This window comes from Diadema antillarum, unplaced genomic scaffold, assembly GCF_040938485.1.
Source record: "Diadema antillarum isolate AM-2024a unplaced genomic scaffold, OU_Dant_1.0 scf00000162, whole genome shotgun sequence".
Lineage (NCBI taxonomy): Eukaryota > Metazoa > Echinodermata > Echinoidea > Diadematoida > Diadematidae > Diadema > Diadema antillarum.
In genome coordinates, this window is record NW_027271051.1 from 2,437,408 (window position 1) to 2,455,017 (window position 17,610).

Genomic DNA, 17,610 nt, shown 5'->3' on the forward strand with positions numbered 1-17,610 from the left:
CCCCCGGCCATTTTATTCATAACGACATTAGGGTAATGCTTTACGATGGGATGAACTATTTCACACACATTCTCACTTGTCGCTTTTCAGGTCGTGAATAGTCACAAAAACGATATTCTCACTCGCAATCTTACCAAAAAGAAAATACAAACAAACAAATAAAACCCGACAACAACAAAGAAATAAAGACCTCTTAACAAAAAAAAAGTCTTACCAAGTATTAGTGTCCCCGTCTCAAAAGCTTTTGTATGATGAACGTTTGTCCATTTACCACTGCCCCTTTTCGTCACGTTACTACTACATGGTGATAGTTTCATAAAGTGTTTCATCACCGCATGGGCATTCTCTTAGATTTTCTCTTTCTTTGGCTTCTTCTTCTGTCAGAATCTCTTTCTCGATATTTCTCTGAAGTTTTTTTTTTTTCACGTCGCAGCACAATTCAACATTTTTTGCATGTTTTTATGCATGATTTTTGCACGTCTTTGATGATTATGTCTTTAGAAAGCGGAACAGCTAGAAGTTACATATTGTTGATGTTATTATGATATTTTCACAGCGGAGACCCCAGGACTTAACGATTATTCTTAGAATATTCTTTAAGCATCTCTCTTACGACTCCATGACACGATATCGGCATTTTGTTTAACAGCGCCATATGTCGAGTTATAGGAGTCAGGGTTTGACCCCATAGTCTTTAATTTACAAATTAATACAAACTGCCGACACTCGTGCCTGCGCTGATGGATAGCAATGTCGGCCTGTGGAACACATGTGATCTGTGCTCTCCTTGATGATGTATTTCATCGCTGATAAAAATGGCGGCTACAGGGCACGGACCGTCTGCGCCGGGCTGACGAAACTGCGCATTAATCCACGGGTTCTTCAAAGTGTAATTTCACACCGTGTTCAAGTGTAGGCTTTACCGTAGAGAGTACACTCTAATCAAGAGGATGGTGGAGGTTTCACCCAAATGATGAGGGTTATGGGATATTTAAAGGACAAGTTCACCTTCATAAACATATGAATTGAGAGAATGCAGCAATATTAATACAACACATCGGTGAAAGTTTGAGGAACATTGGACAATCCGTTCAAAAGTTATGGATTTTAAGTGCCACCATCGCTGGATCAGATGAATACTACAGCATGTAATGTCATATGTATAGAACGATATAAAGAAGATAAAAATTCAACATATTTTCACTTTTCTCGCATTATAAAAAAAACAACACTTGACTTGCCTCTTTCTGAAAGCAGGGGGAATATTACCCATAACATGTGTCAGTGACAAGTTGAAGGAATGTGAGTTTTTTTAAAATTCTAATTATATTGTTTTACGCATGTGACATTAAAAATTGTTGCAGTCTTTTCATCAAGCACTGAATGCGTAGAAACTTCTAAAATTCATAACTTTTGATCGGATTGTATGCTTTTCCACAAACTTTCACTATTGTGTTCTACATGTACTAACATTGCTGCATTCACTCAATCCACATGAATATGCAGGGAACGTTTTTACGTAACAGTGACGCAAGTACCAGCCTCAAACACAACTTTGTTGAGGCGATGGTGGTAACAACATGGCCTCACAAGCCTCCGACGAATGCATGAATCTACACTGCATTTTCTTCGGAAGCTTGACAAAAACAAAACATAACGAAACAAAACAAACTTTTATCCTTCCCTTCATATTTTGTCGTGTTACAAGGACCAACAGTGACGACTTCTATAGTTGAAGGGATTATACTTGCTAAACCACCTGCCAAAACATAAGTTTCATATTTCGTGCACAAACCAAAGATAAAGCTTTTAGATGACGTCATCAACCCAGCTAATTTGCATTACGTGGTTGTGACCACTAGTCACCATGCGGTGAAAATAAGATTCGTAACTCGAGAATTCCAAAACTTTCTTATTCTAAGTAAAATTTTGAAGAAACTTTCAGTACTCTTTTGATCTGATCAATCTAATTCAATGCTAAAGTCATGTCGACTACGGTGTGGTTAAGAGTTGCATACTCCAACTTCATTACTACTTTGCTCGTATCACAGTCAACCTTTAACTTATACGCACAGAACCTCTCATCCGGGAAACTTGTTGTTTGTACACTACAGTGATTTGATGAATCTGAAGTCTAAAGTCTGAAATCTGAAGTCTAAAATGAAAAATTCGTCTCCATTGAATATCATGTGCTCGTTTTTGTTTTTTTGTCTCCCTCATCGTAATCAAGATTGATAAGATGCCTCACAAGCTCGGCTACACGTCTCTCGCAGACATTAATAACTACAGCGACGATTCTTTCTCACCTACATGTAACAATGTCACTGACTTTATTCATACTTTGATCAGTATTCTCCTATATACATTAGGACAAAACAGGTCACGCCAAAACCTTTCCGCCATGACCTTGGTTAATGAACAATCGATCAGTTAATTCCGACATACATATACACAGGACATGAGGACACGGCTTAAATGTTTGTAACGATTTTCCCTTCCCAACCCCCTACCTCACCCTCCCGCCAGACAGAACAATCGTCGTTCAGTTTGTACACGGCCAGTCAACCATGAGATACGGAATGTCACGGGTACATGATTAAATGAGTGTGAATCTCGCTCACTAATTTTGCAGTCTAATAACCATAATATGGGGCTTTTAATCATAGTGGGAGATTGGGGGCAGTGAAACGCTCCACTGGCCTGCATGACAGCATCGGAGACGAGCCATCTTTGTACGTCACAATGATATAGCATCAATGCAAATGGGCGTGGCCAGAAAAGAGTTCAGATTCTTCTTCGGCAAATATGAAGGTAAACACAGTTACATCATGGTATTACACGCGGTGTAAACTATGAAAGTATAAAAAATACGTGTATACAAAGCTTGATATTGGTGTAAACTTCCTTTTTTTTTTTCTTTAGTGTCCGACACCATCGACTTACTTCATGCATACGAAGGTAAAAATATTTCCTTTTCACCAGCAAATAAACAATCTGAACTTTTAAACATTAGCATATGTTACACGCTCATGATTATTAGCGACATAAAACTGAACGTCTTGAAGATTGCCATTTCCCTGACCATCCAAACTTTGGTTTCGAACAATGTCCTTTTACACAACTTGAATCATAGAAAATGATACCAGCACTGGAAGATGGAATATTTTGTAGTATCTTAAGAATGTGACTATGTGACTAGGTTTTGCAGGCGATCATGATCCGATTTCAGAACAATGCTTTTCCGCTCATCTTCCGTGTCGAATAGGAAACATTGGACAATGGTAAAAAACTATTTCTTACAATGTTCAACCGACTGCTATATGCATATATTTGCATTCAGGTTCATGATTTTTTTATTTGATGCACACAGTACTAAGGGAAAAAAAAAACAAATTTACAAATTAAAGGGATAGTACAGTATTGATTTAGGGGAGGATGCTTCCAAACCACTTCATAAAATGTTAAAGAATATACAATTCTATGAGGATTTCAGAGTTTATTTGATGAAAATCTGTTTTGAAATGGCTGAGATATAAAAAAGTAAAACAAAGCGATACTTATGAAAGGTGGGTCACACCTTTTATGTAGATCGCTTTGTTTTGAATATCTCATCCATTTCAAAACCAATTTCATCAACTAATAGACTTTAAATTCCTCTTAAAATTCTATGATAGTTAATATTTCATAAGAGGTTTCTCATTGTATCAGAAAATCATCATTAAAAATACTGGAAACCTGAAGCCCCATCTCAACCAAAACTGCACCATCCCTTTAAGAGGACAAAAATACCTATATGAGGGACCGTTTACATAGTCACTATAACTACTAATGGTGTTACTGGGATCGGTCAGTACGGTAATTCTGATAGGCATGACGCTACTTTGGTTTTACGACGGATACAATATACCAGTGGCCATAGTGGTACAACGGGATGACAAGTCATTTCATCTTTTGGACGGCATGAGATACTGGACATTCATAAACATATTCTGTAATGGATTCCGGGTTTGCCCAGTGCAAAGCATGTATACGTATGCGTGTGTATGTGTGTGTGTGTATGGCTGTCTGTCTGTCTGTCTGTCTGTCTGTGTGCAAAGGTGTGGGAGTGTATGCGTGTGTATATTTTTATGTTTGCGTTTGCTTACTAAGGATGTGTGTTCGTGTACATGCGTGAGTGTCATTTACTACTTGTGCGTGAAAAATATCCTTTAATCAAACATCACAAATTCACCATTCTTTTACAAACAAAAGGAGATAAAAGCTTTGAAATGACAGGCACGAAGATATGGGATCACCAGACCATGAAACTCCCCATTTTCTGTAGTCATAGTCAGGATGGCGAAACATAATGAAGCGGGGGTGAACATGACTGTTGTAATATACGGGTTTTGTGTGACGTGGTTCTACAAGAGTGCTTGGTCACTGTACCTGCCGTGTGTGCTGAAAATATACAGACGACACCCAAACAAATAGGCGGGACACTGAGGCACCTTCGTATGGGATGAACACGAAACACACCGCAATTCGTACTCGAAAGAACCTTTTTAACGCTCTTAATCACAGGTTCGGCACCGCGCCTTTAGAGTCTCAAGCCACGCGATTCAAAGTTCGTAGGGAATAATTTTTGAGTCATCAACAAAATGCTTTCCATTTATTTTTTCCTTTCGAGGATACTTTGTCAAGTTGCCTAGGGCAGTGTTTTCTGTGCTGTCATTGCCTTTCGAACGGCAGAGAACGGCACGCTTAGCGGTGCGTAACGTCTGAAGAAAATGCGTCTTATTCTCCGTCAAAAGGCACTCCATATTCCTCGTGAGGAAAGCATTGATGAGTCTGTCGTCTCTCAGAAGAAATCGCCTACAGATCGCGTGGACTTTTAATTTTTATTCACGAGGAAACATCGTTCTCCAAGTTAACTGCATTCACAGTTGGTCCTCCCTGCAATGAGGCAGTACACTTACAGTGAGGTCTTTCCATCACTGTACAGCCAACAACGCAGCTCGGTATGGTGCATTCATGTCAAATAGTCCCAACAACACAACCTTTTGATTTGATAAATGAACTGACACAAGCCAATGAACATTTTGCTTTTCTCTTTCAATGCACGGACTACCAGGAGAGGGTATCGGAAACCGATATTTGTATATTTCTGGAAATCGAATATCTGTACACAAAAAAAAAAGGAAAAAGGACGACAAACTACGCCATATTTACTGCCTGAAGATTAATCAACAGCCACGTGAATGTTGGTTGGGAAACTTTGTAGTTTAAGATCGTTGGTTCTTAAAATATAAAAGAACTTGTAAAAGCCAGTTATTTCCTGGCTAGTCTTATGTCCATGGCCTAAGTAGTTTGTCTAATGTTTTATTCTCCTTTTTTTTCCAGTCGTATTTCAGATATTGACATTTTAAAGATTTATGCAAATTGCTAAATCTTTTTTTTTTTATAACTGGGTGACTGATATTTATAGATATTTTGAGAGGAACTAATTTCTGAACAAAAGTACCATGGACAAAGGATTATCGTTTCCTCAAAGATCAGTTACAGTTGCTATACCGCCTGGTGAACTCACCATACATCAAAAATGCAACAATGCAATTTGACAAGATTTCTCTACACACACGTTTCGTTGCCATTGTTTCCAGTATTTCCAGCTAGGCTGGAGTCACTGTTGGACGCTTTCGTAATCGAAGTGGCATACACTGAGCTGTGATTACTCAGCTGCTTGGCTGGACTCCTCCTCGATCGCCGCTTAAGACACTGGTTCTTACAGAATGCCTCCTCGAAGGCTGCACGATACCGCGAATTCGCGACGTTATAGATGATAGGGTTGACGGCTGAATTGAGATAAACCATCATCCTCGTAACCTGCAAGAATTGCTCCAATGACTGCGGTTCGATTCGTTTCCCAGTTATTCGATCAATTGCCAAGATCAACGAGCCAAACTGGAAAGGCGCCATTAGGACGAAGAAGATGACACCATTGGCGACCAGCATACGTGACACTTGGTTCCGGATCTCCACGTTGGTATGAAGGTCGAGATCGTGGCGCTCCATTGCTAGGAGACGCCTCTCCATCTCTCTCATTATGCAAACGTAGAGGACGCTGTTGATCAGCATGACCACGAAGAAGGGAACCGTCTGCATGACGTAGGCGTACACTTGAGCGCGCTCGTCCATGGGTCCGTACTTGACCCACGTATCTGGAAGATGCTTGTAGTCGTCTGGCCAGATAACACATATTAGATATGGCTGCAGGGTGGCCGGTAATGTAGACGCCGCCAGAGCTAGGCTTTGCAACCAGATGAGACACAGTATATTCGTTACTTTTCTATTATTCGAGCTGGCGGCAAATACGACCATTGGTCTACAGACGGCGTAGAATCGCTCAAACGCTACTAATGTCACCAAGATTTCAGAGGAAAATATATTCGTGTAGATTAAGAGGTGACTGATAATTACCATGACGGGTCCCAACGCCGAGCCCTCATCGTCTCTAATGGGTGACTCGCAGTACTGCCAGAGTTTCTTCCCTATGGCGCCAATTAGGAAAAGCATATCTGCGACAGCTAGGTGCACAAGGTACTGATTGACAACGGTCCGCATGGACTGTACGCGGGCCACGACGTACAGGAACGCGAGATTTGTTATCATGCCTATGGTAAGAATTAGCGGTTGAATCAGCCTGACCGTCCACAGATGGTAGCCAACGTAGAGGTAGGTCGCTGCATCGGTCGTGGAGTTCACGCGGCGTGACATGAAGCACACGTTGGTCACCCCGTCCGTGTAGTTTTCGTAGTCGAAACCCATGTCCATAAATTCACCCATCCCTTCAAAGTGAACGTAACTATTCTCTACGATGCTCATGATGGCACGCTGTCCTCACGACTGATGGAGAATAATCAGAGCTGAAAAGACTGTTTTAATGTGGGCAGAGATTTGTGACGTACGCGGAGACACGTTCAGGCATACTACCTTTCTTCGTGAGTTGTGCTTTACAATACAAAATTATCATGTGCCGCATAAAGTAATGTGAAGCCTTGAAATGTAAATTTCAAAGAAAAAATCTAAAAGACGTTAATAACCTGCCTAATACTTCGTATGTCTCTCATCATGTCACAGCACTTTACGGATCTGCTACTGCTGTAATGTAGTTATTTTGAGGAATGTCGATGCCAGGTCAATTTTGCAGTCTTCAACACAGCTGATGAACATTTTACGGTTTTTAAGTGCTCGACGGCGAAAATGTTTCCATTAGCTTTTAACGTTGACCTAGGGAGTTTGATCGCGTAATTTGATAGGCATTAATCACCTTACTCACCACTTAAGGCGTTAATTGTCCCGTGAAATGTCTTTAATGGAATGAACTGGCGAGTTCTAGGTTCCCCTCGATCTACTTGATTGCGTCTGACGTCGAGTTAAGCACGGTACGTGCCCAGTAGCATCAATGCGAGCACACATGCACTCATTACTGACAAAGGTCAAAACAATCATTTACTTACTCTGTCCATTTACTTTATCTCTCGTGATAAACTAGAGGCGTGACGAGGATCGCGATGGGGGTACTCCGAACAAGTCACGATGTGCTGATTTAACAACTGTCAAGCACACGTGTGAATGGCATTGCTCTACCTGTCGTGTTCCAAGGTCAGATGCTACCAGCAAAATACGGGGGAAAAAGGTCGTCTGTTCAAGGCCATAGGCGTACTTCTCAAGGTTGCACCCCGCCGCAGATGAGCCCTCACCGGATCATCACCAGATTTGCAAGTCTCTGGGGGCTTTTTTTCCCCCACAGGACCTCTATATTTCCCTCGTCAACGCGTTAAAGTGCGATGGATGTTACTAATGTCATAGTTTGGCATTTCAACCTGTCTCACTCTCAGCGAATACTCCCAGAGAGTTCTATGTCGCGGTAATGTTAGTAGCATAGGAACGACGGTGCCTTTTTGTAAACTCGAAAGGATGAAACAACTGGGTCACTTTTCAAGTGACTGATTGATTTGTTTGGTTTTTCCACAGTGCTGCTGTCGACATTGCATTTTTACCATGTTCGAGGTGGTGGAACGCTAAACTATTTCTATTTTCACATCAGTCCCAACATACGTCCGTCCTTTTTGTCCTGTTCAGTGAATGCGAAATTTATTTGTGTGAATACTACGTCACATCCGAACTCCAGAACGCTTTCTTGCATGAGTCAAAACACGAGGAAACAACGATTTACGCACACTGCAAATAGCTCTCTTTCTTCCAAGCATTGTATTTGTGGGCATGGAGAAGCTTGTATTTAAAGCAACAACGCACCAACGACACTGCTAACGTCCAAATTACTTGATCTTTTCCTGCTGGGCTTTTCCATTCCGAAAGCAAGCGATTGATAAGAAAACCGCAAAGCATTTGCGTTACCAAACATCACCTTGAAGTCCCGGGAGAGTTTACCCTCCGTCTTCCCGCTTTCCGCAGATCCACTGGCAGTTTCTCGAATATGACGGGGGTGATGTTCAGTCTGCGTTCTATCGCCGTCTCGTACATGAACGGTCTGATAACCGAATACTGCATCGTCTGCGTTATAAGAGCTCCAGCATTCGTCTTCACAGGGCGCTGCGCAGGCGCGAGACACGATCCAATCAGGTGGCCTTACGGAGTCGGTGAGCATTACGCTACCTGCCCACCTCCTTCAGGCGGCGTACCCACGGTGCATGGAAAGCCAGAGCCTTGCGTCGATCTAACCCTGATATGAATTCTTATCAATTTGCGGAGGGTGTATATACATAATACATCACACCAACTGGCTGCCGTGTGCGTGTGCACGCCACCTTTGCAGATTAAAGTACCATGTGTCGCTGGAAGAATCACACGGGCTCTCACGCTCTCCGCGCGATGCTATTTACTTCGTGACGACGGGAGTTGGTGCCTAGCTCTCTCATTGCCTGAGTGTTAATGTAGCACTGGTATTTTTGATTTGAGGTGTGAAGCGAATCCCGTATAGTTGACTTGTAGCGTCATTAATTAATGTATGAGATACGGTAAACACGTTTTGCTACGAAGATGACCCGCTCACATCTACTTTTCCGTTCATAACAACCTGACAGATTTATTACCCTGCTCACTAATCGAGAGCTAATATATTTTCCTCTCTCTCTCTCTCTCTGTTGTTTTTCGTCCGTCACTCGCTTTATGTTATTGTATGTCTGTCTGTCCTGACGTATGTATGAATGTGTGTGTACGTACACATGGATACAAATATATGCATGTGCGTAGGCCTATATAACGACTGTAAGTCATAATTGATATGTGCATTCAACATTCTCCTTTTCTCTGGCTTCTGTTCCTGTGTCCCTTCCTTTTTATTTTGGTGTAATTTAGCCAGATGGTAAACTTGGATGTCTGTTCAGTGACATAAGGATGTAGGTTTATATACAACCATGACTGAATAGATGAAGAAACGAAAGTGCCACGGAAACAAAGTGGAAATACTTACAGGAAAACAAGCTCTAGAATGTGAAACATAGTCATGAATTTAGTATGTGACCTTTACATCAGCAAAGTGCCTCTCGATCTCGGCAAAAATGCTATACTCAAAATGCCTCTCATGGCTGGTTTCACAGAGAACACAATTAAAGCAGAAGTAATCTCATCTCATTCGATGAAACTCCTAGAAACACACTGAATTTTCCCCCATTTCACCTTGCCGCAACACTTTGTCCAGTGCTTTTCAGTGGATTACCGTCGAGTGGTTGGCACTCGGAGAAAAGCAGTGAGAGAAAAAGAGAAGGGGAGAGAGAGGAGAGAAAGAGATTTTCCCCAAGGATTTAATTCCGTGTTGAGATGGTTATCTCATCAACCAACTTTGAAAGGCGGTTCACGTATGGGCTGCTCCACTTCGCCAAGATCTGAGGGAAGGCAAGGGAGTGACGTTTTAACTTAACCCAAATAAGTCTATGGCGGGTTAGCAAATTGAACCGCAATAACCTCTAGCCGCCTCAGGTCGCAGACGAATCCGTCTATGCTGCAGCGTAAGGTGCATAGATTAACAAAATTGAACCACATTAACCTATAGTCCTTATTATTATGTCTCGGGCGAAGAATTCTTGCTACATCTGTGCATATGTGACAAATCGAATCGCATTAACCTGTAGCCATCGTATGCCTTTAGACGAACGCGTCTACGCCAGTGCGTAGGTGCATAATATGTTAAATCGCAATAATCTGTAGCCACTCTATATCTCAGAGGAATTGATGTCCACGCTGATGTCTGGATTATTACATTCATATTCGCGAAACTGACTGAGTGTTGTTGTTGTTGTTTTTTTTTTACTTTCCTATCCAGCGGAAGAATATAACACAAGCAAGTGAAGAGTTTCAAAACCAAAACAGACAAAAACTATTTTCATTTTTAAAGCACGGTCATCATCAAGTAGAGACAAATAAACTCTTTTCAATGATACAACACTCGTTACGTGACAAGAAATACTTTTACAAAATTATCAACATTCTCAGATGTATTTTTGACTATTATTTTTTGTTTTTCAACAGCTTCAGTCTCAAATACTTTCAAATTGATAAAATGGATATATTGGTTTTCACTTCAGCTTTTCAAGTTTAAATCATCTGATAGCTGATGACATATAGTATTATCGGCGAGACGTGATGCAACATTTACTTAAATCTAGGCTTGGGGGAAACGACCTTACCGAGTTCTCTCTAAAACAACAAGAGAGAGAGGAGTATGGGATGAGAGGGGGAAAAGATATGTACAATTCTATACATTAGCCCAAAAAGGCTTCTTTTTCACTTTCAGACAGACAAACAAACAGTGAGTGAGAGACCGCTGGAAAGAGAGAGAGAGAGAGAGATGGAGAGGGTGTACGGGGCGAGGGGGGGGGGGGGGGATGAGGTATACAATTCTATATATTAACCCAAAAAGACTTCATCTTCGCTTTCACTTCACTTTCACTCTACGCGTGCAGTCCTAATGATTACGGGGGGGGGGGGGGGGGGGGCTATAACGGATGACATTTTGAAACTCACACGAAATAAATTGCAAAATCTACAGTTTACAAGTTACAGCGACAGCTGTCTGACAAAGCTAAACAAGCAAAAGAATAAGAAAAAAGTAATGTTGATCAGGTTGAACTACCTAAGAGAGTGTAAAGCTCGTGTTTTAAAAGGAGATTAGATCCTCAGAAGAAAAAAGAGAAGATAAATTTCTTTCCCATTTCCCTCTACCTCTTCTTTCCTTCTCATTCACTTTTCTCGAGAGAAAATTATCATTATTTATCATGATTATCATAATTATCATCGGTTTAATTTCATCTACCCTCCATGGTCAAATTGTCTATTTTATTAGTTTGTTTTGTTGTCGGTCAATTATATCATTAGAATTCAAATTCTTTCAAATTCATTCAAATTCGTTATTTTTTCGAACAAATTCATTATTTTGTCATTCAAATTCGTCAAGTGTTATATCATTCTTTATAGTATTGTAGAGGGTAAGCCGGAACTTGTGTATTGTATATGTGGTGATAAATTTTATGTTTATGGAGACTTATTCAACCAAGAATGTTGAAAAGTCCGTTATTTTACGTATATATAGTTATGTCATTTGAGAATCACGTTTCAACTGCTTCTTTTATCTTATCACTTTTTTGTTCAGTTATATTAGTTTGTCACTGTACAAGCTTGTGTGGGTTTATTGCCCTGCTTCTGTCGAGTTGATAGGTATAAATGAGCGAGTGCTGTGGAATTAATGATAATGCGTTTAATGTATGATTAATGAGACGTAAATGTGTTGAATAAGTAATTCTATTCAAGTAATAATTACAGCATCATATCGTAATCCCGTATCTGGGGGACTATTTTTAAGTACAACTTTGACGAAAATGACTGCCAATAGACGAAATTAATTTTTCTGTCTCGTACTCAGCTGCTACGGTTGACGAATTTGAATTGCAATTGACAAAAGCGGGCGACAAACAACGAAATTAAATGACAGTGTTCCAGAATTGATGGAGCTAAGTCAGACGAAACTGAAACGAGTATTCGCACACGTCAGAGTGTCCGTGACGAAATTGAAAACACGTCTTTAAAAATTGAATGAAATGATGACGAAAAATGGGCTGCAAGATCTACAGTGAAAACCAAGGATCACGAACAGACATCATCGCAAAGTTTATAGGTTAACGGTGTAATAGATGCAGATACCATCCTCTAAATGCTCTTTAGGTTGCTGGGGCTCTCTCCTCGAAAGTCAATATTTGACATATTTACCCTTCTTTTTTCAAAAGCGGGAAAGAAGGAATGCAGTTTCACGTCTGCACAGGAAGAAAAGCTTGTCAACCACTATTACATGACATGGCCGTATCAAGTGTTTTCCAGCTACGAAGGCTCTTTGTTCCGGGAGAAAAAAAACATAGAGAAGACAGAAAATCTCTACTGACATTTGTGATGTGATATGAATCTTTTCCGGAAGATGGTTGTTCTCGTATAGGCACAACATGATATCTTGCCTCCTACAGATGTGAATAAAAGGAAGACTTATAATCTTTTACCTTTTTTTTTTGGGGGGGGGGTCATTTCAAGACTTCTATAGTAATATAAAGATGAAAATCCATTCCTCTTTTCTGTATTCAGAGTTCTGTATAATATATTCGTTTCAACCTGTTCTGAATCAAACCATTGTCATTGATACTCGGAAGACGATTTGGACAATAAAATGTATAACGAAAACGATGATAATGCTGATGACTACAGTATAGTTATGATAGTGGCAGGGCCGGGACTAAGTTACTACTAAGCACTACTAAGTGAGGGGGCCTAGTTTATGGGAACTGGGACGTCGATTGATATCGAGGATGGAAGGCAAGACATTTTGGATGACAGTTAATTGGGTCCCGAAAACGGTTGACTGGCAAAAACAAAACAAAACAAAACATTCAAACAATCAAACAAACAAACAAACAAACAAACAAACAAAAAAGGGATACTAAACATTTTCTGACGCCACTTCCGCAATTAAAAAGAAAGGCTGATTATCAACTTCTGGCGCCACTTCCGGAATTAACCGGCTGTATGACAAAAAAAAAAAAAAAAAAGGAGGGGGGATTTACATTATCTCATGGTGCTACGTCTGGGGTTAATGGGAGACAAGCTTCACAGTTTTTGCTGTCGCTCTTCTAACAATATCCATCGGCTGCTGAAAAGTAAAGACGAACAGCAAGAAGTCCAACCTTATATTGCGCCGGCCCTGAGTGATATAGAATGATGTGCTTTCGGTTATTTACCCCCTCAAAGAATTTTTAGAGGTTGTACTATATTTTCAGCATTTTTATAATACAGAAAAGTGACATATCAAAATGTGCAAGTATGAAACCTCGAACAGTGTGTACATGCGTTTGTATGATATATCATGACAGCGTACGACTGTAACCCGTCCTACAAATTAAATGTCCTATCCGCCTAGTTCATTTCCTTAATTCCATTCCTTTTAACACCAGTGGAGCATGACAGCTTTCATCAATATCTGACATCACAGTCCCCCCCCCCCCCTCCCTCCCATTCTTCCTCCAGACTGTGAGCGTATAGGTAATTGCGAGGAACTCAGGTGGCTATATAATGCGGCTGTTCCAGCACCGAGGAGGTATCACACCTCCAGCTTGGTTACAATTTCATCACTATTAATGTCGATGGTCATTTAGCTCGTAGCTCGTACAATTCTGAACGAGATATTGTTCTCTTGATATTTCCCAAGAAGATAAGATAATTATTCACAGACAAGGCGAGCTGTTGTGACTTCCTATCAATTTCTGGTTGTAAGTTACCATAGACAAGAGTTGTGCCGCTGAGATTTTGCTGATTTGTTCAACACGTACGCCAGACGCTTAGATTCATTTCCAGCTGATCCAAACAGAACTGTTGGACGTAATTATTTTCCAGGCGATTAGTATGGATTCTTCCACCATCTCTTCTTGTCTGTGTCCCGGTTCAAACGCTGCCGGTAGAAAAAAAGGTCTACATAATATTATATATTCGTCCGTTCACATGGTAAGTCCGAGATGCACCTAAAAAGTCCGATATATTTGATGCCCGACACAGGCGAGTCTGGGCATAATGAATGAATGTAAACTCAGTAAATCGTCTCAAGATTAGGCTATCGAAGTTGAGACCTATACAATTGATCGTTCGCCGGTAAACTGCAATAACTAAAATAACAACAGCTATGGAGAAACAAAAAAAAAAAAGGTTTTTAGTTTCCATCTGCACTGACAGGAGAGTGTATTTAGGCAGGATTCTCGTCACAAAATGGTGGAGATTGGAGCTGGAGAAAAATGGAGACAGCGAGCCTGATCATGTGCACCGCGGGGGTTACTAGTTATAGATGACAGGCGGGAAAATTTCCAAGTGATCTGTTTCAGCCGATACTTGTCTGTTTTCGTGATGAGAAGCATTGCTCGAGGACCTATAAACAGCAGTGACCTTTACGGGGCCATCATTTTTTTTAATGGATCTCGTTGTTGCTGTTGTCGTCACATTTTGTTGTTGTTGTAAGGGACATGGTTGCCGTTTTGTAGATCTGGCCAAGTTAAAGATGTGAAGACAAGTGTATAAACGACAGGATTTGATAGATAACATAAGAGTTAACAAAAAGACCACACCCCCAAAAAAAACAACAAACACACATGCAAATGTTATCTTGATATGTTTCAAGCGTGATGTGATACTATGAAGAGATGAATTACATCCTCAGAGATAACAGGGCGTCTTGTGAATCCAAACAGATGTTGCAACCTCAGTGCTGATGGACAAAACATCTGATTTGAATGTTGAACAGATCAGATCTAATTTTAGTTTTGAGGGTTCAGTAGAGCTTGTATGTGATTGAGTCGAGTTCTTCATGTCCATGCCGTTCGTTTATGTGTCTGTCTGCTTGCTTATTTAATGCTTTGACATCCGAACCATGTATTGCTCACGTGCTTATATTCAGCGACAGATGACAAAAGCTACGATGACTGTACGTGGGTCGCAAACCCACGGCAACCACTGCTTGCTGGATTGTCAGCAGATATAGTGGAGAGCTTTGTAGTGCGGTTATTATTAACCTTCTGCGTGCCACATAATCTCCTGTCCATAGGTATGTATGCCAAATTTGTGCTCATTACATAATCTATCTCAACTCTTGATTACAAAGGAGTTAAGAATTCGTCAATATCGGTTACTGGATCACCCCCAGGATTATGATCAGCTGGACGTTTCTGACTGTACATCAAAAACATGTCATTGATCGATTTTGATCGCGTGCAGGTATCGCCGCAGACCGGTTTTCTGTTATAGTGGAGTAGCTGGACAGTCCGGCCTTATGCAATCATCTTGAATCGTCCTTCAACATAACATGAAACAATAATTGTCGAACAGTCAGTCGATTAAGTAAATCTACAATATTCGCACATACCTGCACAGATCGATCATGGTAATTTTGATTGAAATTTGTTTCATCAATTCAAGTTGAAATATTCCAGAATGAGTCACATTCCATTTAAATTAATTGAGAAGCACCGAATATGAACTTCAGAGTTCATCAATTCTCGTGAGACCCGTAGCTGACATTTCGGGTTCATAAAATATTCCGTCGATCACTTTTTTCTTTTTCATGTGATACGGTGAAACTGTTTTGCAAGGACGCAAATTCCGCTACACTAAGAATGTAACTGCGAGTATCTGCCTCGGGGTATCTGCTTCCCTGTGCAAAACGCTCAAGTGTATTTTGGCGGCAAATACGACGTATACACAAACCACCATGGTTGGTATTGATTGGAGTTGCCGACCCGTAGACAGCGGTGTACGTTCTGCCGATCGAACTGCAACCACAGTCGGAAAGCCGGTGACCTCGCTCGAATCGAAGTACTGCGAATAAAACCATCCTTCGGATTCGATATGAAACATACGGGCAAATGAGTTCCATGCCTGGTCGAGTTGTCTGTAGTTTCAGCCAGAAATAGAAATGGATCTGGCCGCAACAGAAGTTCTCGCTTTTGGCGCGCCACGCATTTGCCGTATGGAAATGAGTGTGGTAAAGAAAGATTGGCTCGGTGCATCTGAGCTGTTCTATATTGGCGTTCTTCCTTCGCCTGGATTGCAATACTCCTTAGATAGAGATATGCCCTTCCTCTCCTGAATCCAAAATGTCACGGATAGGAACTTAACGTAATTGTTTGAGTGAAACACTTGTTTTGTTTGTTTACTGTCGTTTATTCAACTTCTCGAAGAGTCATTATAATCTTTCATTTTTGCTGAGGCCCTTGCTAGATGATTATCGAACATTGCCGGGTACCCATTCTCACATCTGGGTCAAGACGGGCAGAGCGGTACAATCATAGTTCCCCGTGAATCCATTGTTTATGAAACCACCGCTTCATCCGCTACACCGCAGAGCTCTCGGGAAACGAAATCTTCTTATAGTCGGAACGCTCTGCACGGCTGCCCTCAAGTCAGAGTGATTTTAATTTCTCGTCGAAATAACAGTTACAGCTCATATCACAATGCCTATCACATGTAAACTCAAAAAACGGAACGCTCAAAATTATGAATACCGTTGGAGAGGTCTCTGAAAAGGTTATCATCAACACTTACACAGACAGACAGGCAGACACAGAGAAGGAAATGAGATACATAACAGGAAGAGACACTGAGAAAAACAGAATAGGCCTACAGATAACAAGAAAAAAAGAGAGCAAGAATTACATACAATTATATGTAAAAAGAAACAAGTGTAAGATGGATGTAGACTGGAAAAGGCAGACAGCCAGCCACTAACACTATAGCCTACACACACACACACACACACACTCACACACACACACACACACACACACACACACACACACACACACACACACAGACTTTCATCTAAAGGCAAATATCAGTCTAGAATATCTTCCTGCGTAACTCGCAGTACAACACCGAAAGGCAGAGTGATACAACTTCACCTGAAAAAGTTGAGATCTCGCGCCAAAGAAATCACCAAAACTCCACAGCGTAGAATCACAATTTCTCCCACTCATGTGCAGAGATTACTAGTAAATTGGTTGATTGAGTGAGAAGAGAAAATTCAAAATGCATAACCATACAACAGGTGCAGTATCAAATGATACATTACTGGTTAAAATGCATTTGATGCAAGTCGAACACAACAAACGAGACAGAATCTGTATACTATGTACCTGCCAATAGTTACTACTGAGGGTTTCTCATGCGAATCGACTTTTGTGTTTAGATTTGAAAAAAAAAACCTAAATATGAAATCACACACTGCAAAAAATGCGGTGTTAAAAGTGTAACACCAACCGGGTGTCAAACTGTGGGTGTTAAATTTGGTGTTAAATTGGCACAATTTGACACCCTTCGGTGTTAATTTAACACCAACATTCTCTCATTCATTGGGTGTTAGATTCTCGGTGTTAAAATGACACCTAAGTGGTGTTACAGTTTTGTCATGAAAAGGGGGTTTTCACTAATAACACCGTATCGGTGTTAGTTGTCCACCAGAGAAAGTCACGTGTTCGCAGTCCGATGATCTCATTGGTTACACATGCCAATGCCTGAAATTTGTTGCTGTGGCGC

General features: G+C 40.8%; 1 protein-coding gene across 1 annotated transcript; it reads right to left on the reverse strand.

Moving 5' to 3' along the window:
* Positions 1-3,580: 3,580 nt before the first annotated feature.
* On the reverse strand, positions 3,581-7,131 carry LOC139722245 (thyrotropin-releasing hormone receptor-like). The gene has a single exon (XM_071633554.1). It carries the CDS (start codon positions 6,862-6,864, stop codon positions 5,611-5,613), a length of 1,254 nt encoding a protein of 417 aa, XP_071489655.1. The 5' UTR covers positions 6,865-7,131; the 3' UTR covers positions 3,581-5,610.
* Between the last annotated feature and the right edge of the window lie 10,479 nt (positions 7,132-17,610).

What these genes read in the sequence shown, in the direction of transcription:
- LOC139722245 (XM_071633554.1), bottom strand. Translation starts at nt 6,864, where the DNA reads ATGAGCATCGTAGAGAATAGTTACGTTCACTTTGAAGGGATGGGTGAA.